The sequence below is a fragment of the Asterias amurensis genome, chromosome 12 (assembly GCF_032118995.1).
Source record: "Asterias amurensis chromosome 12, ASM3211899v1".
NCBI lineage: Eukaryota > Metazoa > Echinodermata > Asteroidea > Forcipulatida > Asteriidae > Asterias > Asterias amurensis.
Window position 1 is genome coordinate 16760364 of NC_092659.1, and position 26120 is coordinate 16786483.

Here is a 26120-nt window from a genome sequence, read left to right on the forward strand (position 1 = left end):
ATGTTTATTTTTGTGACAAAACAGTAAAAAAAGAATTAACATCTGTTTTGAATGTCTAATTGTTCTCATTAATTAATAACTAAATTTACACAAATCTGTTACTGGTTGCTAATTGTAGTATGTACAATAGTCACTTGCATATAATGGAAAAAAATAAGGCTAAATACTGAGATGACAAAGAAGTTTCCCATCTGATAAACATAATTGATGTTAAAGGAACACGTTGCCTTGGATCGGTCGAGTTGGTCTTTGAAAAGAGTTTGAAACCGTTTGTTATAAAATGCATATGGTTGGAAAGATGTTTTAAAAGTAGAATATAATGATCCACACAAGTATGCCTCGAAATTGCGTGCTTTTCCTTTTACCTCGTCGACTAACACGGTCGGCCCTTTATGGGAGTCAAATATTTGACTCCCATAAATGGCCGACCGTGTTAGTTCGCAAAGCAAAAGGAAAACCACTCATTTTCGAGGCAAATTTGTGTGGATCATTGTATTCTACTTTTAAAACATCTTTCCAACCATATATGCATTTTATAACAAACGGTTACAAACGCTTTTCAAAGACCAACGCAACCGATCCACGGCAACGTGTTCCTTTAAAATTTGTTGGAAACTCACAACATCTCTATACAAAACCCTGTGTACTTCTTAGCTTAAATAAAGTTGAGATAACTTCACCTTTCTACAAAAAATGTATTTCATCTGGGCCCAGTTTCATGGAGCCGTTCAGCAAGAAAATCCTGCTTATTAAATTGATTGTATTGCCAAGTAAAAATGAGTGGGGCACTAGTCACAACAATGTCACATAATTGAATGTTGGTCGGTAACCTGTTTTTTTGCTAAGCAAAATGTTCCTGTGCTTAGCAGGTTTTTGTGCTTACAAACTTTATGAGATTGGGCCAAGGGCAAGATCTGAGAGACCTTTTGTTAAGGTATCGCATGATAAAAACCAGAGCCCAGTTTCATGGAACTGCTTAACAGAAAAAAATCTCTTTAACATTTTCTGTTTAGCAAAACTAAGTAGGATACCAGTCACAGATTGTACATGTGACATGGTCATTTGGCTGGTAACCTTATTTCGGTAAACATACTTATGTTCTGCTTAGCTACTTTTTTTGGTACTTGATTAGCTTAAAGAAATTGGGCCCAACAAAATTTGCTTCCTGAAAAACAGCTTGATGAAATTGGCCCCTGATGTTCAAACTCTGAAACCCATCCATTCAGCCTACAATCATCTTAAAAACTATCCAGCATGTAAAGTAGATGACCTTTATCCCCAGCTACTGAGTGTTGACCTTTGACATACTCCTTGACCTTTGAGATGCTTTAGATGTAAATTCCAAGAGCTCTGTGGAAGTCTGTTAAAGCTGCGCAGAGCTGCGTGAACTTTGGTCGATCTGTGGGAAGCAGCGCCCAGCAACACGCCATCAATGAAAACCTGGAAGGGTGAGACAAAAGACAGAGAAGGGTTTAGTATTCAACCACTTTAAAGTGAAATGATTCTTAAAATGCTTTATTATACCATCGGAAGCTGCTTTAGGCTTCTAACCAAAAGTTTTATTGCCACTGAGTTTAAGAGTGATTACCAAACATATACCCTCCCTTAAAAACATTTGAAAGTATAATTTAATTTTCATTTTGATACCATCAGATATGGAAGAAATGAAATTCACTAAAGATTGCAGAGTTAATTTCTCGGGCCACACTTACAGTTCATCGGGACAGTTCTGTGGTTGTGGCATTCTGTATCCACTCTTGAGATACGACGCCATCTCAAATGGGTCCAGGTCAGCATATGGGGTCTGCCCTAACGTTACCAACTCCCAAATGAGTATACCAAACGCCCACTGAAATAAGAATGGCCAAAAGGTCAAATGATTAACATTGAACTCATGCTGGAATAAGAATGGCAAAGGTAAAAAAAATAATAACATTCTAGGCCTACTGGGATGAGAATGGCAAGGAGGTCAAATGATTAACATCGAATGCCCACTGGAATAAGAAAAGCAAAGGGATATATTAATTACATTAAAATCCCACTGGAATAAAAATGGCAAAAAGGTCAGATTAATAACATTGTAGGCCTACTGGAATAAGAATGGCAAAAAGGTCAGATTAATAACATTGTAGGCCTACTGGAATAAGAATGACAAAGAGGACAAATTAATAACATCAAGCTCTTACTGGAGTAAGAATAGCAAAGAGGTCAAAAAGAATAACAAACTCGTAAGAAACATAGTAAATTTGTATAGACCTCAAAGGTTATACATTAGTAATATTTTTATACATAAATAATTCATGTAAGTGCATCATGAATGCCTTATAGTGCTTTACAATCAAATAGTAAACAAGAGTTAAAACTATACTGACAAAATATTAATAAAATAGACCTAAGATAAACTAAACGTACCAACAAATAAAGTACAAAACAGATAAATAGATAGAAACATGTAGATAGATAGACAGAAAGATAAATAGATAGATACATAAAGATGCAATTTTATTGGCACACCAGGGGAAATTCATGTGGCCTTTTGACAGTTTAAAAAAAAGGGGGAAAAAACACACAACACTGCATACACGTACAATAATAGTTAAAACAACCGAAAGGTAAAAATAACCAATGCCAGAATAGGTACTGTAAAAAAACACCCCAAAAAACACAAAGCAGTGTAAAAAAAAAACGGTTTCTACCGATTCTCATCTGAACTATGAGTGAACCTGTAAAAGAAGCAAAGGTCAACACACTTTCCAGGAATGATCAGCATTAACAATAGAACATTATAGCCAGTCTTCACAATTTGAAGCTCCTTCACAGTCACAAACCACAACCCACAGATGTGGTGGCATTACAGGCAAGATGTAGGGAATGGAAAATAACTGGGGGGTTTAAGGCAGTGGACACTATTGGTAATTGTCAAAGACTAGCCTTCACAATTGATGTATCTCAACATATGCACAAAATAACAAACCTGTGAAAATTTGAGCTCAATCTGTCATCGAACTTGCAAGATAATAATGAAAGAAAAAAACACCCTTGTCACACGAAGTTGTGTGCGTTCAGATGGTTGATTTCAAGACCTCAAGTTCTAAATCTGAGGTCTCAAAATCAAATACATGGAAAATTACTTCTTTCTGGAAAACTATGGCACTTCAGAGGGAGCCATTTCTCACAATGTTTTACACCATCAACCTCTCCCCATTACTCGTCACCAAGAAAGGTTATATGCTAATAATTATTTTGCGTAATTACCAATAGTGTCCACTGCCTTTAATATAATACAGTTAAACCCCCAAAACGAATGTCAAAGATTCTTCCTGGATAGATTCTAGGGATTATTATTATTATTATTGTTATTATTATTTATTCGACCAGAACTACACAAAATGTACAAAAATATGTATAACAGCACAAGATAATAAATAATTATGTACAAAATATCACGAAAGCAAACACAAGAAATACACCTATAAAAAACTTAAAATGGCCAATACAACATTAATACATCTAACCCCAGACAAACCAAAATGCAAAAACCAGAACAAAAGGAACTGCTATGTGGGCCAGCAAAAGTAGAATGAACCACTTTTACCCGCAGATATGCAGCCCAGCAGATAATGTTTTTACATGCTAAAATAATTTTCGTCTCATGATCACTGAGACGAAAATTATTTTAATGACATTGTTTTACTCATTTCTTTTACAGCACCTAAGCAAATAATATTTTCAGGGAAGCTTTCTACTAATACTATCTTCAAACTGTGTAAGGTTAATGTAAATATGTGGACATTGTGTTTTTTGTCCTACATAGACCCTTTAAATATTTTTGTATTTTTTTTTTTACGGTGAAAAGGTTGACAGCTTAAACCACAACACTTACCACATCGCTAGCTGCAGTGAATTTTTTATCGAGTAAACTTTCTATTGCCATCCATTTGACGGGTCGGTTTTCATTGTCTCCGAGACAATGATAATCTCCTGGGAATATATCGCGAGATAAAGCATTGTCCGTTATCTTGAGATTATAGTCCTCGTCAATACTGTAGAAGAAATAATAGAAATATGCGTTAAAGAAGGGGGCACACTTTTGATAATTGTTAAAGACTAGTATTCTCACTTGTAGTAAGCTGGCAAGTCAGATGAAATAGTTTCATAGGATACTTGCTACAAAGAGGAATTTGGAAGGAAATTACAATTTTTTTTTTTTTTGAGGGGGGGTCATTACCAAAAGTATGACCCTACCTATAAGTTAAAGGCAGTGGACACTATTGGTAGTTACTCAAAATAATTATCATCATAAAACATTTCTTGATTACAAGTAATGGGGAGAGGTTGATGGTATAAAACATTGTGAGAAACAGCTCCCTCTACTCTGAAATGACGTAGTTTTCGAGAAAAAAGTAATTTTCCACGAATTTGATTTCGAGACCTCAAGTTTAGAATTTGAGGTCTCGAAATCAAGCATCAGAAAGCACACAACTTTGTGTGACAAGGGTGTTTTTTCTTTCATTATTATCTCGCAAATTCGACGACCGATTGAGCTCAAATTTTCACAGGTTCGTTATTTTATGCATATGGTGAGATACACCAACTGTGAAGACTAGTCTTTGACAATTACCAATAGTGTCCACTGTCTTTAAGATAAACAAATTTATGCACAAGCAATTTGGAAATCAAAATCGATAAACATGTGAGATATTAAGTAGGATTTGAAACTTTGCATGGCGGAAGACAAATAGGTGAGGTTTGCGGTAGCCCCTTGCATTCTCTTTTGAGAAGTGTTGGTTCTAAAGAGAACCGGTGGTTGAAAACTGAACACTTCGATCAGTATGCTCTAATCGTCTTCAGGAAGCGCCGAGTTCTAAACTACTCAAAAAGGATTAACACATGGTGCTACCACAAACCCCACTTAATATGATAAATTCACAAGACACACATTAAGAGAAGGTCGAAACAGTGTCAACTGCCGAGAACGAGGTTAAAAATCAGCAGGTTATACTTACACACAATTTCTTGTTGCAAGGTCTTTATGGACTACTTTCCTCTTTCCCAGGTACATCATACCATGGCTAATTTGTATTGCTAGCTGCACAAGGTCTTTGGTTGATATCGACTGAAAAAGAAAGTCAACACAAACGCTAGTTTTACTTTAAGTCAGATTATGAGTAAGATTTAAATGTATAATACCCCTGTACAATAAAATACAAAACAAAAGCATTTTTAAAGTGCTCTTACAATGCTGCATCACAGCGCTTAACAAGCAGAAAAACAGAATAGCAAAAATAAGCCACACAAAGTAAGAAGTAACAAAATTAGTCTTTAGAGCTTTCCTGAAGAAAGGTAATTTCAAATCAAGTGAGTGGCCAACATTTACCTGGTGGGTATCCCCAGGCCCAACTCTCCCATTCCTCAGAAACTGCTTGAGATTTCCGAGGTTCATAAAAGCGAAGACTGTCATCGGTTTTGTCTCCATACAGACATTCATGATGGTTAAGATATTACGATGACTCAGGCCGTGTAACGAGCAACTCTCCTTCAATAGAAGCTTCTTCTGAGACTCAGACGCTTGATCTAGAAATTGGGGGAAAACAAAAAATAATAATAAAAAAAAAAAACATACTTTTAGCCGTTGAGAAAGACTCTGCAAGGGGCAAAACATCAGGCCAATAACTGTTTTTTTTTGCATTTCTACCATAGGTCATTTTGGTTGGTAAGCAGTTTGTAACGGTTAATTCAATTTTCTCAAAACAAAATAATGAGATATAACTTAACTCACAAGGTTGGCTGGCCAATTCAAGGTGAGGGCTACACTTAATAGACCTACCCATGAAATATGTAAATTGCACGTAGCGCTTGCGCACTAACGTTTTGGTTGGCAAAATGAGGGAACATCGCGCTGTTTTGTACACAGCTAATGGGTGCATGACGCAGACGCGATTGCGCGTCTGCTTAATGCACAACTCTATGGTGTTTGCCAACCAACAGGGTCTGTACGCATGCGTGAATGTAATTAACATATTTCATGGGAAGGGTCCATTGATTTGTGCTAGCGACCCAAATCAACTGCCACCGGAGCCACATTGCCACCTACTCCTGGGGCTAAAACAGGGTTACCCCCTTCACAGTCCGTAATGATGTACATGTAGGCATGGGTTCCATCCACTTGTAGCCTGGCTGGTGGAGCAGAATGCACTACCTTCCCAACATGCCCCTGGTGACAGTTGATTTGGGTCGATAGCCCAAATCATTTAAAGGAACACATTGCCTTGGATCGGTTGAGTTGGTATTTGAAAAGCGTTTGTAACCGGTTGTTATAAAATGCATATGATTAGAAAGATATTTTAAAAGTAGAATATAATGATCCACACAAGTATCACTCGAAATTGCGTGGTTTCCCATATACCTCGTCGACAAACAGGTCGGCCATTTATGGCTGACCGTGTTAGTTCGCAAAGTAAAAGGAAAACCATGCAATTTCGAGGCAAATTTGTGTGGATCATTGTATTCTACTTTTAAATCATCTTTCTAACCATATGCATTTTATAGCAAACGGTTACAAACACTTTTCAAAGACCAACTCGTCCGATCCAAGGCAACATGTTCCTTTAAGTGTTGCCCTTGCCTTGAAGTGGCTGTTTGTGGCTATGTGATGTTATGCAAATGTTCATAAAAATTTGTTTTGAGAGTATTATCGCCTTTCGCTTTCTGCCGACTTACCCGAGACAGTTTTAATGAGGACATCTTTCTCTGTTGCCGTTTCTTCTTCATCATCGATCGTGGTGAGGAGCTTGCCTTGGTACACTCTACCGAACGTCCCTAATAGACATCACAACAATAAGAATGAGACGCAAGTAGACAATGAACAAATCCAAATATTAATACAATGGTTCCATTGTGGCTGGTTAGTAAATATCAATTAACCAATCATGGTGAAACAATTATGAAATAATGAGCAGATGTTACTACAGGGAATTGATAACACAAAGCATCACAATGAAAAGAGGCAGTCGTTTTTGTAGAATATAAAAAAATCATATTCATTTTTTTTTATAAGATGAAATGTAAGTTCACAATAAACAAACAATTAAAACATTGGTTCAATTCGGAGTGGTTGGTTCAGTAAACTTAAATCAACCAATCATGACAAAACAATTATAAATTATGTAATTACAAAGACGTCACATTCACAAACAGTGCACAACCAAGAAAGAAGAACAATAATTTTGTAAACAAAACACTCTACAAAATGGTGATGTGAAACATCTTATAAATGATGAAAAGTCCATTCACAACAAACAAACAAACAATCAATCAATACAATTTAGCCATTCTGGCTATTTTTGGCACATCAATCAAACAATCATGGTTAAAAAACAATGATAGAATATGAGCATACATGTAAATACAGGGAATTCATGAAACAGTGCACCAACAAGAAATAAGACAGTCAGTTTTGTAGAAGATAGACTCTACAAAATGTAATGAAATGTCAGTTCATAATAAACAATCAATCAATCAATCAATCAATACAATGGCTCCATTCTTGTTTGATAAATATCAATCAAACAATCATGGTTAACCAATTATAAAATATGAGCATCTGAAAATTCACAATACTAAGCACTACAAAGAAAACAAGCGGTCAATTTTATAGAAGGTACACTTCAACTAAATAATGACATCAAACTTCTTAAAAATTATGAAATGTCAATTCACAACAAACAATCATAATCAATCAATCAATGCAATACTTTCGTTATGTCTGGTTCAAAAAATATGCACACAAAAATATTTATTTGTTCTGGTTGTGGAGCTATGAATTCGGAGAAAAGTGAACTTAATCACTAGACTAGCCAAGAACCTGATGGAAAGAAGACAAGGAAGGAAGAAAACAATCTCTGTGACTACATTCGTGTGGGAGTCTTGTACCCTACCTTCTAGCAGTAAGTCTTCCAGTGTGATCAGACTCCTCTCTATGGTGATTGTGTGTAGTTTCTCGGTATAGTCTGGAGTCTCTGGGATAGTTTTATAAATCTGATGATGGAGTCCGATGTAACCTAAATTTAGATAAGATAAGATTAGATTAGATGAGATTTGATTTATTGCTATTAATTACGCAAAAAATAGTACTCATTATAACACACCTCTTGCTTTTTCTGTATTCTGGTTGGCTGAAACACGGTCACGTGGGATGAACTAATATAGGCTAGTGATCATGCGCGCGTGTTTTGCGGGAATAGTAACAGAGCGGGCACTAGTCTTTGCAAATAGTGCCCGCGGTAACAGTACCGCCCTCTCTTGACTTGAACCGTGAACAAACTACAAAATTCCTTTTTCTGTTCTTATTTGACATTTTAAGACCGAGCTGTGTTATAAAACACATATTGACTGGCATAATTCGGTAACTAGTGTACGTCTATTCGCCCTTGGGCCTGTGAGTGACCAGAAGAGGGGCCTGAAATAGGTCGCTCTTATGGTCATTCAAATCCCCTCGTGGGAACAGACGTATACTAGTTACCTCGTTGCCAGTCAATATGTGTATAATAGTTCCTTTTGGTTGGTAAGCAGTTTGCAACAGCTAATTCTATTTTCTTGTATTGCTATTTATATACAAGTATACAATAGAAATTGCCTTGGCCCTCAATCTTAAAAATACATTTAAAATACGATAAATAGTTATATGCAATTGAAAGCAATTTCTGATCAGGATAACACACAGATCCTGCAGTACCTAAAACAAAAAAGTAAGAAACTATTTCAGAGATTTTCAAGAATTAAAAACTATTAAAAAATACAAATTAAAACAAAAAGGAGAAACTCAAGTTCTGAGGTTGAATTTGATCCAGTGCCTGCCACTCCAACCCCTGATGTCACCAATCTCTTCTTAAATTTAGGATTAATCTTAGGACTTAGGGCGAGTTAAGTTCCATAACCAAAGCAATAGGACACATTGAACCCATCCTAAGTTAGGACGAGTAGGACGAGTTGCTCGTCGTTCTAACTCAAGATAGGATTAACCCTAGCATTTTGTGAAATCGGGTGCAGGGCCTCTTGGCAGGAATACTGTAAAGGGTGAACCATTGTGGTAGCCTACTATTTTGCCTACCATTATGTGGCTTGCCAGCACTGCCGTTAGCATGTCCATTTACACCATTTGCCTTGGTGTAAGAGTTGGGAGATGGTTTCTTGGTCACCGTCTTGTGCGCCGAGCGACTGCTGGATGTCTCACTGCGAACAGATCAATCAAATAATCACTTAAAGGGAAGGTATGTCATTGGTCATCACTATTAAAGTTAATGCCAATCAAAATGTTGGTTAGAAGCCTATTATTATTATTTATTCAGCCAGTTCAACAATACATGACAATACAAAAAATACTTCCAGATGGGCTCGGAGAAACAAAAGCAAAATAATTACTGTTGTCCATAGACCTGCCTCCCCACATCTGGTTGTAATACAAACGAGTAATAAAATATGTATAAAGCAATTCATGTACAAAAAGATAGGAAAGTTAGCTATAAATAAAACATGTCTATGTACATCAAAATTTGGCAACTGAAACAAAAAATAATATAAAGCATGGACTATTTTAGAAGCCTTCGATAGTATAAAGCATTTTGAAAAAAATTTCTCTTCAAAGTAGTGTGGTTATGTAAAAAAGATATCAGTTTTACACCCCACAATTGTAATCCGAGAAGCGTTACTGTCAGTATTAACACTTCCCACATTGGGTTTTCCAATATTTGATTATTCTTCCTGCCTGGACATAAATGCTCCATGAAACTGGGCACAGAACAGGTCATTCTGAAGTTGTCCAGCAGGGTATCCAACAAAATTCAGTTTGGAGAAGTCTGGCTGAAAAAGACGTCGTCTGGCGTGAAGTGGTTACACCGCTCTGAGTGGAGGCGATTGGCTAGATAATGGGGCATCGATACGCCTCAAAACATTATACATACATATCAGCATTTATATGAGGCGCCTTTTTCCTAAGGTTACAAAGCGCCTACAGAAGATGCAACAAAGAAGTCCAAACTCAAGATGTTCCAATGAAAAGTGAAATAAACCAGTCAGCTGTTTCTGTATTTAAGTGAGTCTTTAGTAGTTTCTTGAATTGTTTATGTGAAGTTGCATGGCGAAGATGTGATGGTAATGAGTTCCATAGATTTGGAGCAGCAGCAGAAAAAGCATGTGAACCAGCTCTAGAGACCGTGCGATGTTCGCCAAGAGGTTCTCTGAGGAAGAGTGTAGAGAATGCGGTGGGGCATATGGAAGTAGCATGTCAGATATGTATGATGGTGACTGGTGAGCAAGGGATTTGAAGACATGTAGACAAAGTTTGAAGTCAATTCACATAAAGAGTAAACAATTAATTATCTACCTAGCTGGATCGGCTGACTTGATGGATCTCACATGAACCAATGCAACCAGCATGACCAGGAGTAGAATGACTCCACACACCACGCCAACCGCTATGTAGAACATACTCGTTGAGGTCACTGTCTTTGTTGGTTGTTTTCCAGCTGTAGAGAAAAAGAGTCATTTTCATTTCATTCAATTTAGTTTTTTTTCTGGTTAAAGACACTGGACACTATTGGTAATTGTCAAAGACAAGTCTTCTCACTTGGTGTATCTCAACATATGCATAAAATAACAAACCTGTGAAAATTTGAGCTCAATTGGTCCACGAAATTGCGAGATAATAATGGAAGAAAAAACACCCTTGTCACACGTAGTTGTGTGCGTTTAGATGGTTGATTTCAAGACCTCAAATTCTAAATCTGAGGTCTCGAAATCAAAGTCGTGGAAAATTACTTCTTTCACAAAAACTACATCACTTCAGAGGGAGCCGTTTCTCACAATGTTAAATACTATCAACCTCTCCCCATTACTCGTTACCAAGTAAGGTTTTATGCTAATAATTATTTTGAGTATTTACCAATAGTGTCCACTGCCTTTAATAAGCCAGGGACTCTTGGAAAAGCAAACTAAATCACTGTACTAGCCAAGAACCAAATGGAGAGAAGGTAAATAATCAAAGTGCGGACACCGTTAAGATTTGCCTGAGTGAAACTTTCCTTCATAAATATCTGCGAGTAAGGGTGACTACCCTCCGAAATATTCTCAAGATTATTTATCACTATTATGATTTCAATAGATGTTAAATTTGGATCGTGGATAAAGAATATTAATTTTTGTTTATACCCATATACATCAATGTGTGTTAGCACTGTACACTCAGTACTTTCCCAAGTTCTGTGAAAAAAAATCATGATTAGGCCACATAAAAAATATAAAAAAAATTGTTGATCGTCCCGCCCGACTGTTCAAAACTCCCCCGACCCCATTTTATTTTTTTATTTTTCCCATGTCTGGATATCTCTTTATAATTTTACTGCCCAGATTTTTCAGCTGATATTTTTTTCTAAATGTACATGTTTGAAAAGATGTTTAAAGAAGGTTTTTATTCATGTTGGCAAAGCAAGAACAATTCTTCAAATATTTACTTGGGCTACACTGTGCTCAGTTGTTTGAAAAAAAATTCAGAAAATATCATCTAGGAGTTAAATTTGTTTGACACAACTATTGAAAACATCAAAAACACACAAACCCTCTGTTTTATAGTGATTGTGATGATTTCTTTATTCTTTATTTCATATTTGGCATGTCAACAAAACTTTATAAAAAATAAAAAACCTCCCTCCCTCCCCCATCTGCAAAAAAAAAAGGACGATCAATAATTGTTTGTATTTATGTGGCCTTATGACTTTACCTACCAAATATAACCTCGACAGGTTTATCTTCAGCCAGTGGTGTCTGCAGCAATATCTTCTGGCTCTCATCTGTGTGGACAATAAAAACAAGTTTGGATTGATTAATGAGGCAGGAGACATTTTGTTGCTTACTGAAATAAATCCATACCAATTTATGACCATAAAAAAATTGCTTAAAGGCAGTGGACACTATTGGTAATTACTCAAAATAATTATTAGCATAAAACCTTTCTTGGTGACGAGTAATGGAGAGAGGTTGATGGTAAAAAACATTATGAGAAAAGGCTCCCTCTGAAGTGCCATAGTTTTCGAAAAAAAAAAGTAATTTTCCACGAATTTGGTTTTGAGACCTCAGATTTAGAACTTGAGGTCTCGAAATCAACTCACACAACTTTGTGTGACAAGGGTGTTTTTTCTTTCGTTATTATCTCGCAACTTCGATGACTGATTTACCTCAAATTTTGACAGGTTTGTTATTTTATGCATATGTTGAGATACACCAAGTGAGAAGACTGGTCTTTGACAACTACCAAAAGTGTCCACTGTCTTTAACAAGAAGCATTGCAGCCGTTGATAATGTTTAGCATTTTGAGAAACGGTTCCCTTTAGAGGAAAGTTGTTTTATAGAGAGAGTTCAAACAATTCAATCTAAAAAAAGTCTCATGCATTTTCAAGTTGTCTTCCCCTGGAGGGGTCGCGCAACGGTTCCTGAAGGGTTGACAACACATTTCCGCTTGACTACTCACCTATAATGCAAGTTTTCCTCCTCCTGAAGTTCAACGATGTGATATTCTTAGCTGAGAATAGCGTGAGATTCAACTGCATGGTGAAGCCAACCTCACTTGTCTCCTTACCAGTACAGTGTAACGTCACTTCAAACGCTGTTAACACAATCATACAAAACAAAATAACAACATAAGGGTCCGAATTCATGAAGCTATTTAAAGGCAGTGGACACTATTGGTAATTACTAAAAATAATTTTTAGCATAAAACCTTTCTTGGTGACGAGTAATGGGGAGAGGTTGATGGTAAAAAACATTGTGAGAAACGGCTCCCTCTGAAGTGCCATAGTTTTCGAGAAAGAAGTAATTTTCCACGAATTTGATTTCGAGACCTCAGATTTAGAACTTGAGGTCTCGAAATCAACCATCTAAGAATTGCTCTAGAATTGCAAGGGTCGTGGGTTCGAATCCCACCCGAGTAACATACCTGTGATATTTTTTCACAGGACTCGAGTGTATGGGTAAAAACCAAAATTAATAAAACTTACTTGTCTCTGTTCTTGGGACCTCCCCGTCCAGTGTGATATTAGTTCCTGGATTTGACATGAGCCACAGATTCTCAGACTTCAGCGACATTGAGTAAAAAACCTTCAGAATAAGTAAAATCGGTATCAATAAGCGACTCGCGTGTAACGTGTAGATTTGAATAATGTCTAGTACAAAGATGGCTTGATCACAAGTTACCGCTTTTGCTCTACATATGTAACATGATTCACGGCAAGCTTTTGTCCACAAGCAGGCATGCAACTGACCGTTGAAAAAAAAGAGGACAATTTTCGAAGGCACAACGCAAGTGCGGAGCGAGGCAGCCGAAACGCCAAGGGACATGATACCCACAATGGTACCCTAGAAAATGTTGAGGTTTATTATGCTCTTAGGTGCATTGTTTGCATGTACTAGGCTTATTTTACATAATTGTAATTGTACATTGTTGTTGCCAGGCATATATTAGGCTAAACAAAATAAAAAAATAAAAAAAGATTTGTATTTTACTCTCTTTTTTTTACAATATGTTTTTTTTTTAGCAGTTATCATTTTTTTTTACGCGGAATTCCGCGGAAGAGTTGCATGCCTGCACAAGACTGCATGGTAATTGCTGGACAAGACCATTTTTCTCATGACCAGAATCAAAATGAAAACAAATCAATCTACATAGTGTCACTATATCTACCTACATGTATGGGTACAATTTTCGTACTCACAAGAATTGAAAAATAAGCCTCCATTTGAACATAATTTGTTTCAATAAAATGAGATGAGGTATTATCTTCAAGTACGCGCTCATCCTCCAATCAGATTCGTAGAATGGAGTGGTGATAAAAACCTATATTGCACGGCTAATTATATCACTACCTGTGTCGTGTGTGTTCTATGTCACGCGCCAAGTTTGCTTGAAGGTTTCATACGTTAGCACACACGCGCTCATGGAAATTTGGAAAATATAGCTCGTCTGCGTCCCATATCCAACTTCACCTCGTTGGATATGGGACACAGACACGCTATATTTTTTCCATATTCCACTCACGCTTGTGTGATAACTTATATTATTATTATTCAATCAAATAAGACCGCCGGACTTGTCTAGGTCTGAGTTTACTGGCCTGGGCCCAATTTCATAGAGCTGCTAAGCACAAAAATTTGCTTAGCATGAAATTTTGGCCTTCATAAAAACAGGAATTTCTAACAATATGTCCACATGATTTTCAGGATAAGCAAACAACAGCTGAATATCAGTACAGGTAATATTTTGTTATGCATGGAAATTTTTGCTGGGTATCATGTTTTTTTTTTCAAGGAAGAAATTTCATGCTAAGCAAATTTTTGTGCTTAGCAGCTCTATGAAATTGGGCCCGATGCTAAAAATTCTGCCCTCGGGCCTGCTGTCTGCATGTATTGTGACAGTTTTGATCAGTGGTACATTTGTACATACATGTACGTAGTATATAGAGTATTTTCATACAACGTACCTGACGCTGTGTCCTCCAGTTGAAGTATAATGAATTGATATCTGTCTTGATCGCCATGTCGTACTTCAATGCCGCCTCCTGAACCAAATCATCCCTTATGTAGTACAACTCTGCCTTCATTCCTGCATAATCAACAACACAAATTAACATTCATCAAAATCTACATCTTCTCACGCGAAAACGCTTTACAAATAACCGAGTAGGAAAAAAAGTAGGAACATCTTACTGAGTAAAAAGGCTGCCCTATATGTTCAGGCTTAAAATGAACCCCAGCACCGACAGCAATTGCCGCCGTGACCTGTGCTTTTGCTGTGGTGCCCGAATTCATTGCTCCATGGGTGCCCTTTGCAAAATTTCAATAAATTTACATTATCCCAACAGAAGTGCCCCTTTTTAAATCAAAGGGGAAATTGCTGTGCCCCTTCAGGAGCGAAGTTCAATGCCTGCATGTTCATGTGAGATTTTTCAGGCTGAAAATATTTTTGAAATCACAATTTTTCTGAATTTTCCAAGGGCAAACAAATTGGAAATCAGACTTATTAAAGGAACACGTTGCCTTGGATCGGTCGAGTTGGTCTTTAAAAAGCGTTTGTAACCGTTTTTTATAAAATGCATATGGGTAGAAAGATGTTGTAAAAGTAGAATACAATGATCCACACAAACATGCCTCGAAATTGCGTGGTTTTCCTTTTACCTCGTTGACTAACACGTCGGCCATTTATGGGGGTCAAAATTTTGACTCCCATAAATGGCCGACCGTGTTAGTTCTCACAGTAGAAGGAAAACCATGCAATTTCGAGGCAAACTTGTGTGGATCATTGTATTCTACTTTTAAAACATCTTTCCAACCATATGCATTATATACAAAACGGTTACAAACGCTTTTGTTTTGACCAACTCGTCCGATCCAAGGCAACGTGTTCCTTTAAGTAGGAGGAAAATCATGCCTGAGAAGTCTTTCTCTCCAGCCTTGCCATTGTTCATCCCTCCTGCCATCTTGAATTCATTGCGGTTGAGTAGGCATGACTGACTCACGAGGACCAGAGTGAGAGTACAGTCCTATACACTCCCAATGACAAACCCTCCGTCATTCAAGAAGAATGCGTGCCCTAAACTCAACTTAAGAATATCAACACCTTTGTGCACTACACATTGATTAGAAGGGTGAGAGTTCTTGCTGACAAAAATAATTCAAGCTAAGATCCAATTGTTCAGAGGTACACGGATGATGAAATGTAGGGCTAGAGTTTGTTTGGGAAAACCCCACAAGACTGCAGCTTGCAGCTCAAAATACTTACTGGACCAGAATATTTTGAACATGTACAAGACCTTGCAAAAAAACTTCTGAACAAGTAAAAAAAGCTGATAATTGACTAGTGAGATACCAAGCTACATTTAACTGGTCCTCCTGGCTAGTTACTGAGAAAGTAAAGGCCAAACTTAGACTGGTCCCCTGTCCTTATCCACAAAGACAAGGCCAGGTAAAAAAGATGTTGGTTTTTATGAATATACATGTATGTACATCGGATTTCACTACGAATCTCCAAAACCATCAAGGCCATGTGAAATGATGTGAGGTCAAAGGTGATAATGTACGTGGGCTCAATGGCAGATCTCTGGCGTAATTCACAAGCCTCGGAGCGCGACATCAGATGTTCAGGCTAGGGCAAACCCTGCCCACCCCGACCCCATTTTAGAGTCTTGCGCCACAGCTGAGGGCGGCAAGACCCTGTCATGTCACCGTGGTCCAGTGGTTAGACTTCAGAACTTGCAATAACAAGGTTGTGGGTTCGAATCCCCCAAGCTAACTGCTGATAGCTGACCGCTGATTTCACAATGACTTGAATAAGTCTAGTTACTGAATCACAATTTCTTGATTGGTGAAATTCATAATCATGTTGAACCATGGAGGTAGAACCAACGTTTATATCCCCGCGTGAGAGTTTCCGAGTTCCCTCAATGGGAAGATCATCTTAACGAAGCAAGATGGTATTTCTAGCAACCTACAGGTTTGAAGGGGTTGACATTTACTTTCTAAATCCCTCAGGCCATAATTGAATGTCACTTTCTTTATCAGTCACTGCGATAACCGTTATTAGTGGGATCTCATAGGGAGAGATCGAATAGTTATCATACTTTGGGGTTAATTGGCAAATATAACGAGGACATGTAACCCAAGTGTATCAGGTCCCAATTTCATGGCTCTGCTTACCGTAAGCGAAGAATCGGTGCTCATATGGAAGCAAGGATTTCCGCGCTTACGTCAAGCGCATTTCATGGGTTAACAGGTAATTTTGGCTTGAAACCATGCTTACTCTGCATTACTAGTCAATCTTCGCTTACAAAGTGAGCTAAGAAATTTGACGCTTGTATTCTGTAAGCAAAGAATGGTGATCGAAAACGCAGAATTTTGCGGTAAAGCAGGGCCTTCATGGCCCAGGGGCCGATTTCACAAAGCAATAAAATTCATCGCAAGATGAATTTTCAGTATCACCATAGTGATTTGTATTGTGACATCACGTTTTACTTAGCAACTACGATTGATTTGCAGTTACGATCAATCTTAGATCTTTGTGAAATCGGCCCCTGGTCTTCAACTACAGCATTGTATCTGCAGTGAATTTGTTGCTTTGGCTGTGGTTTACCAAGGTGGCCTTTCTAAGGTCAGTACAAAAGTACATATCCCTCTCACCAGGAAAAATAGAGTGTGCAAGAATCGCTTGTACATGTACATGTATTACAACTTCCATGCAGAGGGACAGTGTAAAGGGTTAACCCAGAAACACAATGTACAGTCCCTGCCCTTATGCCTAATGTACAGGGATAATGTTATAAAGCGCCTTGACCTAGTATGCGCTATACAAGAACCAATTATTATTATTAATTTCTATGATTATACCCGATAAGCCCACCAATAAGTCTGCTGCGGCAAACAAGCTGCAACTGAGCCGCAAAAACTCACACATTGGTGAAGTTGCTACAAATCTGGAATTGTGATTCACACACTGTCAGCAGAGCAAGAAACAGTTCCTTGCTCTACATGTATGCCGACAGTATGCTATGACCATATCATCAGGCAAAAAAAATATTTCCAATTCCATATTTGCAAGCAATCATCACACTGAACAAATCAGACACAAGAGGTGTGATCATTTCAACATGCCACATCCTAAGCCCAGACACCCTTCTTCGATCAAAAAAATTCCCCCATTCAGAAAACGTGTGAAATCTCCAATCAGATTTCACACACCATTTCTTGTCCCGTTGTGTCGAGCTTGAAACATCTGTTTTAATCACCGAGGCTCTGTATAGTGCGTGTGTGTATAATGCTTTTTGATTCATCGTCTGTCATCCATCCAACAGTGTTCGCATTCCCCTAATATTTGTCGCTTGGAATATTTCCGTTCACACCTCCCCCACTGCAACCCAACCAGTTTCTAGAAAACCAGAGAGTGTGGAGAACTTCTCTCACACAGTTCAGTAGCATCAGAGCTGCCAACATTTGTATGGTATATTTGTATGTATATTTCTTCTTTTCTTTTTTTTTGGGGGGGGGGTGGGGATGCCACAATGCTTGTTGTTCAACATTTTACTGGACCAACATATTATTCTACAATCCCACCCTAGTTTCTAAAAACACAACACAACATCTCTCACACAGTCTAGCATCAGAGCTGGCAACATTTGCATCTTGATTTTGAACATTAATCTGGGGGTGGAGATAATTACAGGGCTTAAATTTTACACTGGACCACCGGCCCAGGGCCAGTGATGTCAGTGTGGGCCAGTAAACTCAGGCCTCCGTTTCCCTGGTCCCCGTTCCAAATTTCTCCCATAGACTTTGAGATTTCCCAATGGAAGTGCCCTTTACACAATGAAAATGGCCTTGCCCCTCTCGAACAGGAAATTCCAGGCCTGTAAAGCTCAAGACAGGACAACAAGTAAAGTTGGTTGGTCTTGTTTTTCATCGAAAATCTTTGTGCCAAAAAAATGATGTTCAAGTGTTGACTTAGTTGAGTCTCATACATTATGTAAATATCTTTCAATGAATGCCACCCATAAAACAGAAGAGATACCAGTAGGCCTAAATCTTCTCTTACTGTTTGTTCAAGTAAAACAGTTCAGTACATAAACTGTGTTCTCATTTTGATTCTAGTCCCTTCTCATTTGATTCTGATCTTTTAAACATTATAATCCCAGTCCAGAAAAGATTCTGAGCTCCCAAGTGTTGCAGTCTTGTGGATTTTCCCCAAAAATTCAAGTCCTGGTTTAAAATTATATTCAACATAACAAATAATTTCATAGTCGGGGAGATTTTCTTCTTCTTTTTTCATCAGAGCGTGGAAAGATCGGCTTATATTCCAGGAACTTTCTGCAGAATCAGGCGTGAATTGACAGCTCCGCTGTAATATAATTCCAGTCTATGGATAGGTTTACCTGTACACATAAATAATTACATACGTCATTCCTGCCTCCATGCAGAGTAGTCCTGACTAAATAAACTCACAGAGCCTATTTATTTTGTTTGTCTATGCACGGCTAAGCTATTCTTTTCCCTCAGGACATCTCATGAAAACTGCATTGAAAAAAATAACCCGCACACTGTATGCTGTTCTGCCAACGAGTCAACGATGTACCATAGAGGTAGAAAGATTTCTAACTCCATGGCTGTACACTGTACAATAGTTGAAATAACAAAGGCATGCGCATGTAAAATCAATTTGAGCTAATTCACTTAAACACATTCAAGCTAATTTAATTAGCTCAGCACAGTAGTAATTAAGTCGTTCAGTGAATTGTTGAGTGCATATTATCATGGTTCTCCTAAAACTAAAAACTCAAGCTAGCATCTAGGGCCAATACGCGCAAATTGTTCAGATTTGACATCAAAGTCACTAAAAATGTAAAGGAAGCTAACCAAGTAGGTTACAGGCCTGATGTTTCACAGAGGCAACAGAGGTGATTGCCTCCATGCACCCAGGGCCCAGTTTCATAGAGCTGCTAAGCACAAAAATTTGCTTAGCATGAAATTTCTTCCTTGATAAAAACAGGATTATCAACCAAATTTCCACCTGATTTTAAGGATAAGCAAACAACAGTTGATTACAAGTAACAAGCAATATGCAACTAATCAAAATTTGGTTGGTAATCCTGTTTTTGTCAGGGAAGAAATTTCATGGTACGCAAATTTTTGTGCTTAGCAGCTCTATGAAATTGGACCCTAGTCATTGCCTTCATGTAGGCGCCCTTGAAATGCTCCAGTAGAAATTTACAATTTCCTCATAGGATGGCAAGGAGAAAATGCCTTGGTGCCCTTGCCCTTTTAAAAATGAAGCATACAGAATTTCAAACTGCTCAGATCGCTCTGATATGAATTCTGTATAAAACTTTTTGACATGCACCAGAATGCAGTTAGAGCCTTTAACACCAACCAAGTAAAACACATTTGAGCACCTCGTCTCAATTCAGCATTCAGCATGCTTTGGCCAAACTTGTAAAATTTGGATCCACAATTAACCACAGTTCAGCAGAAAGCCCTGAATAATGCAATAATGCCCAGTATGCTTAAACAAATATCCAAGCTTGACATTGCTCAATTCTACCTCCATGGCTCAACCAAGCAAGTACAACAACCTTATGAATAAAACATGAAGTCAAGATCTCCCCAAGATGTTTCCATGGTGACGATGTATGATGAATAGGAGATCAACTCCAATGGTACAAGCTTGTGGTCTGACCAGCTGTCAACCTTTGACCTCCCATTGATTACACAGGTCAGCATGTCTTAACTTTTTACATTTGAGCTCTACCAGGTTTAAGAATTCAGGAAATTTGAAAAGTTGAAAAGGGCAGTGTAAATGCACTTTTTGATAAATGTTAGGGCAACCTTGCAAGGCAGGTTTTTCCTTTGGCAAGTCATTACCGAAAATAAAAAATGTGAACTAGGAGACTTCAAGGTAATACACAAGAGCTATACTCCCTGGCCCAGTACACAAAGCTGCTTCCAATGGAAGGGCACTTTGCAGAATGAAAAATGGCCTCGCCCTCTCAAAGATGAAATTCTAGGTTTGATAGGCAATTGTATGCCGGAAAGGAGCATTTGGAAAGTCATCCCAAATGTTCGGTGGAAGCCATTGGAATGGAATGAACAGAATAAAACCAACATTGAGTTGGGCCATTTTGCCATGGAAGTGCAGTGTTTAAAGATGCTATGTCAGATTTTTGGCCGATTTGACCCAAAAATTTTGGTTTAAAATTCAATTGGTATTTTGATGGGGGTCAAATATAGTTAAAAGCTTTCATTTGAGCCATTGCTCAAAAAAGTCCGCCAATTATTAGTAGCGGTGAAATAAAGTGCTCAAAATTAGTTTTTGTCGGGATCCCGACAATATATCACCTGACCGATTCTTGTGTGTTTTATAAGAAACGTTTTAAATTTTTGTCATGGTTCCTGACCATTAAAAGTAAAAGTTCAATTTCTTTTCGTTAGAGTGGGTGATACTCTTTGAAATACCATTCACTCAAAAAAATCTATTTTTTAATGTTTGGGGCCACAATCTTTCAAGAAGGAAAAAACCTGACATCCGCCAAAATCCTGACACAGGCTTGTACTAAAACATAACCACAGTCTCCCAACATTCTTTGAGAGGATCCAAGACGAAAAGAAAAAAAGCCTTTACTTTTTCCTTGAATGATTCCAAACAGGAAACCCTCTTTTGTCGACCCCCAACAATGGCGATCCTTCTGTGAAAATTAGACACACCAAACACTGCACCATTAAGCCAGCTTACGCCCAGAGTGCCTAGACGACACAACCCCCTAATGTCGTACCATTTGAGCAAGACTCAGGCTTAATTTAACATGTATCAATGACCGGGCATTGTTCCGTGTGGCAGGCAATCCGCAATGGATTCGTAATGGAACTCTCTAAAGGGAATGTACTCTCTGCAATGACATGATGTGAATGGGATTATAGCGGCCATGTTGATTACATTGGCAGCTGAGGGGTTTGACCGAGTGCGAGGACGAATATCGGCCAAATAAAAAAAGAAACATGCTTCGCAACCTCCCTTTTTCAAAAACGGGGCCTCCTCCTCCCTTTTTGAAAAGGGGAAGAGGAGGCCCCGTTTTTTTTTTTTTTTTTTTTTCTTTTTTTTTTCTCAAAAGGGCCGCCTGACAGTTTTTGTTAAATAAAAGCAGCTGGGCTATTTTTTAAAATAGGTTTTGTTGCTGAGATCGTTAAAAAAAACTTGTTGGTTGGTAAAAAAACCTTTTTGGTTGTGGTCTCTTAAAGGGAAGTAGGCGAGGACCCTAAACAAGTTTTTATTTTGCTTAAGCAGCAAGATTCTATAGAGTCTTGCGTCTTGGTTTGATACTCAACCAGCAGACAGGGGAGTATTTCATACAATCATGTCATTAATGGATTCGGATGGCACTCTGATTGACCATGGATTAACTAATGGCATGATTTCCATTACCTAATCTTGTTGAATCCAGCCTCTTACATTACTTTGACAAAGTTTCATTTCCAGGGCTAAATGTCACGGAGTTGCTTTCAAATGACAAAATAATGCTTAAAAAAGTTTCTGCTTAGCAGAATCTAGCAGGATACCAGTCACTGTGTGCAGGAGAAGTGCTGAGAAATCACACTCTTTAGCAGTGAACTCACCCAATGCATTTGCACAAGGGCCCAACTTCATAAAGTTGAGAAAAAACTGCTTAGTAGACTCTGTTACTACAAAGCAAACAATGAGTGGGGCACCAATTGCGACAATGTAAGCCTAATGGAGTTTATGTTAGTAACCAGTTTTTGCTTAAACTGTTAAAGCAAGATTTTTGTGCTTACAGGCTTTATAAAAATGAGCTTTATAAAAATGAGCCATGGGCCAATATCATTATCATCTTTGAGCAGAAAATGCGGCTTAAAAAAACCAGCTTAGCAATAATGAGCAGGATACCAGTCACAAATCGCACATGTTACATTGGACTTTGGTCGATAACTTTGTTTTGCTTTGCTAATTTGTGTGCTTAAGCAGCACTATCAAATTAGGCCCAGGTGTGGTTTCATGTCCATCATAAAATCCACAACAATCATTCCCAGCATGTATTACACCGCACATCAAACTCACAAGGAAGTATTGTGTACCCATCAATTTAAGATCTGATGAGAACGCCCAGGTGTTCTCTACACAGTCCCCACTGGCCGCTTCCCTGCAGTCATCTCGCAATTTCCTCGAAATCACAAAGGGAGCACCACAGCGCTAACGAAGGGGATTCCCATCGTTAACACCAATTAAAATATCTATTTTTAACCGGCGGATCTATTTTTAATTGCAACATCTTTTCAGGATGCCATCTAAGAAGCCGTACGATGGACTTGAGATGTTTGTCTTGATGTCGGGTAGATGCAATGGTTGACCCTGCTTGTCAGATTTATGGACGCACACTTGTCCTGATGCTTGACTTGGATTGTGACATTACTTTACATTGGCAGTCCATCAGTCTTTGAAAATGTTGCCCTTCTACTGTGAGCGCGAGGAGGATGGAACTAATGATTTACTGTTAGCCTAAAAATTCAGTATTGCTGCAAGGCAAGATCTTTTATAATTGCCCGACTTCCGAATAGATGGCTTAAAGTTTAAATCGTTCAAATAATGTGTGTTGTCATTCTGTATTTTGTATGAAATTTCTGCATTTTCAGCTACTTTTTAAAGGGACACGTTGCCTTGGATTGAATGAGTCAGTCCATAAAAAGCGTTTGTAACCGTTCGTTATAAAACCGATATGGTTAGAAAGATGTTTTAAAAGTAGAATACAATGATCCACACAAGTTTGCCTCGAAATTGCGTGGTTTTCCTTTTACTTTGAGAACTAACATGGTCGACTATTTATGGGAATCTTTCTATTCAATGCATTTTATAACAAACAGTTACAAACGCTTTTCAAAGACCAACTCGACCAATCCAAGACAACGTGTTCCTTTAATGTGTAATTGATCTTGTTTTTCCTTCTATAATGTGTGAATCAGCCTATTGCTGCGAGGCTAGCTCTTTTATAATAGCCTGATTTCCAAATAAATGGCTTTTGAACCACTAAGTTTTAATTTGTTATTAATACGTGTAATGGCATTCTGTATTTTGTATTTTTTCAGCTACTTTTTACTGTGTAAAAGTTTTAATCTTGCTGGGTTTTTTTAAACTGTAAATCAAGTGTAATTCAGCCTGTGGCTGCGATGCAAGATCTTAATAAACCACTATGAATGAATGAATGAATTCTTAACCCAAAAAATTATGCAAGTTCGCCCAAAAGAAGGCTAAAAGCCGCTCTAGGTAAAGGTGTACAAGAAAGAAAACATAGACATGCAGAAACTCAGTGGAGCTGAAGGTGGGAATTGATATTCCTCTTAAAAGATGGCAGATCAACGGATGAAGGGAAACTTGCACCAGGCAAGGAATGATTGTAAGAGGTCAGACATGAAAAATAGGCGTGACAGTTCCCCGGCGGACAATGTCACTAAAGGATGCTAGAGTCTTGAAGGGACTGGGGCTAATCCCATAGGAGATTAAGTCTGACTTAAGTGTACCGGGTAATAATTTCTCATCTTGTAGAACAGCCTGGCAGAAAATCTGCAATTGTATACCGAACACATGTAGCCCACATGTCTACAATAAAGGGAGACTAGTTTTTATTTTTCATGAGATATAATTTACCAAACAGTAAAAAACAGGTTCATGTTTTAGGAATTTTGTGCATTCATTTCATTTCCATTTAATTTGTTCTGGTTGTGAAGCCAAGGACTCTAAAGTTAAAGCAAACTTAATCACTCTTTACTACTAGGCAACTGGCAAAATCCCAAATGGAGAGAAGACAAGGAAGGAAGTTTCAATTTTAGATGTGGGAGAAAAACCCCAAGAAAATTATTCCAGGTAAAACCCGGACGCAATTAGGTAGGGACTGAAAACCCAATCCACATAAAGCACCTGTGGGATTCGAGGGGGAAGACGAGGACAGATACCAGGTTCAGATGTGCACGTAAAAGGTATGGAACCAAGGATGCTTTATTAAACAAACATAATCAATGCACGAACCCACTTTCAGCTGATCAGAAAAACAAGTGCTTAAAGGCATTGTACCGGTTGGTAATTGTCAAAGACCAGTGTGCTCACTTGGTGTATCCCATCACAACAAACAATAACAAGCCTGTGAAAATTTGGGCTCAATCCGTCATCATAGTTGCAAGAAAATGATGACAGAAAAAATACCCTTGTAGGTCGAATTTGTGTGCTTTCTGATAAGAATAAAAGACTTCTAGCTAGAAAAATAGAAGTCTTTTATTATTTTAGTGAGAAATTACCCCTATCTCAAAAACTACGTTACTTCAGAGGGAGTCGTTTCCCACAATGTTTTATACTACCAACAGCTCTCCAATGCTTGTTACCAAGTCAGTTTTTAAGTTAATGTTTGTTTTGAGTAATTACCAAACGTGTACCTTCCCCCTTAAGTCCGGTGCCTTTTTAGCCGCATCTTTGACTTTAGGGTTATCAAATGCTGGTTTTTTTTGCTCAAGCTTGTCTTTAAGCTTACTACATAACCTGAAAACAGATGGCAACTTTACAATTGTACTAGACTGGTCCAGGGGTCGATTTCACAAAGAGTTGGGACTACTAGTCCAGTCCTAGGAGATATAACAAAGGTATGTCTAGTCCTAAGTTAGGACGAGTACAACTCGTCCTAACTAGAGATAAGACTAGTCCTAACTTTTTGTGTAATCGACCCCTGATGTTTCAACAACATGTCAAGTCGTACATTGTGTAAAAACCTCAAATTCCATCCAACTTCTGAGAAAGGACAAACAACAAAATCTAACAACATCTTTTTAGAATTTGGTCGATTCTACTTCTCAGAACTCTTTTCACTGTCTGCTACCCAGAAAAGGGATGCATTGTTATTTATTTCATAGGTGGTTGGAACGCATGCTTGTGTTGGACTATAGTCTGTTGGATCTTTTCCGTTGGTGCATCCATGGTCTTTTGCTCAGTGTGCTCCTTTCTCTATGATCAGTGTAAAGCGATTCTTTGATCAACAAACGGATTAAGATGTCCGCCTGGAAGAAAATCAATTGTTTTGAGACAGTGACAATCAGTGCTTGTCTAGTGGTCCAGTGATTACTTGACAATAGCCTGCAAAGGGCAAACTAGGGCTGTTGTGTTGTTTAACCATGGCCAAACCAGCCCTTACAATCAAGTTGCAGTCACCCTAAAAGGCAGGGTGTACTTTTGATAAATTGCCAAAATTCTCACTTAGTGAACTCTCTAAATGTAAAAGAGTGAAAAACACCACTCTTTACATGAGTTGTCCCTCATGTGGCTCTTTAAAAACAGTGGTGGTATTTCACTCTTGGATAGGGGATTCACTCTAGGGTAGAGTGAAAAATCACTCAAAAAGATGCAAACTTCAATCTAAAAGAGTGGAAGACCACTCAACAAAGAGTTGTCCTTCATGGCTCTTCAAAGAGTGCTTTTTTACTCTTTTTACATAAAAGAGAGTATCCAAACATTATGCACAAACATGGTCGTGAAACCAACCATTCTTTTC

General features: G+C 38.1%; 1 protein-coding gene across 1 annotated transcript in view; it reads right to left on the reverse strand.

The window, feature by feature from the left end:
* Nucleotides 1–545: 545 nt before the first annotated feature.
* Nucleotides 546–26120, reverse strand: part of LOC139944986 (tyrosine-protein kinase RYK-like) — a 42125-nt gene continuing 16550 nt past the window's right edge. Inside the window, exons 2-14 of the mRNA XM_071942207.1 lie at nt 14526–14647; nt 13047–13146; nt 12521–12655; nt 11778–11843; nt 10382–10523; nt 9110–9231; nt 7938–8060; nt 6721–6819; nt 5378–5574; nt 5007–5116; nt 3884–4043; nt 1713–1849; nt 546–1440 (exon numbers count right to left, since the gene is read on the reverse strand). Of these exons, the coding sequence (XP_071798308.1) occupies nt 1329–1440; nt 1713–1849; nt 3884–4043; nt 5007–5116; nt 5378–5574; nt 6721–6819; nt 7938–8060; nt 9110–9231; nt 10382–10523; nt 11778–11843; nt 12521–12655; nt 13047–13146; nt 14526–14647 (1625 nt within the window). The 3' untranslated portion in view covers nt 546–1328. The remainder of the gene's footprint in view (nt 1441–1712; nt 1850–3883; nt 4044–5006; nt 5117–5377; nt 5575–6720; nt 6820–7937; nt 8061–9109; nt 9232–10381; nt 10524–11777; nt 11844–12520; nt 12656–13046; nt 13147–14525; nt 14648–26120) is intronic.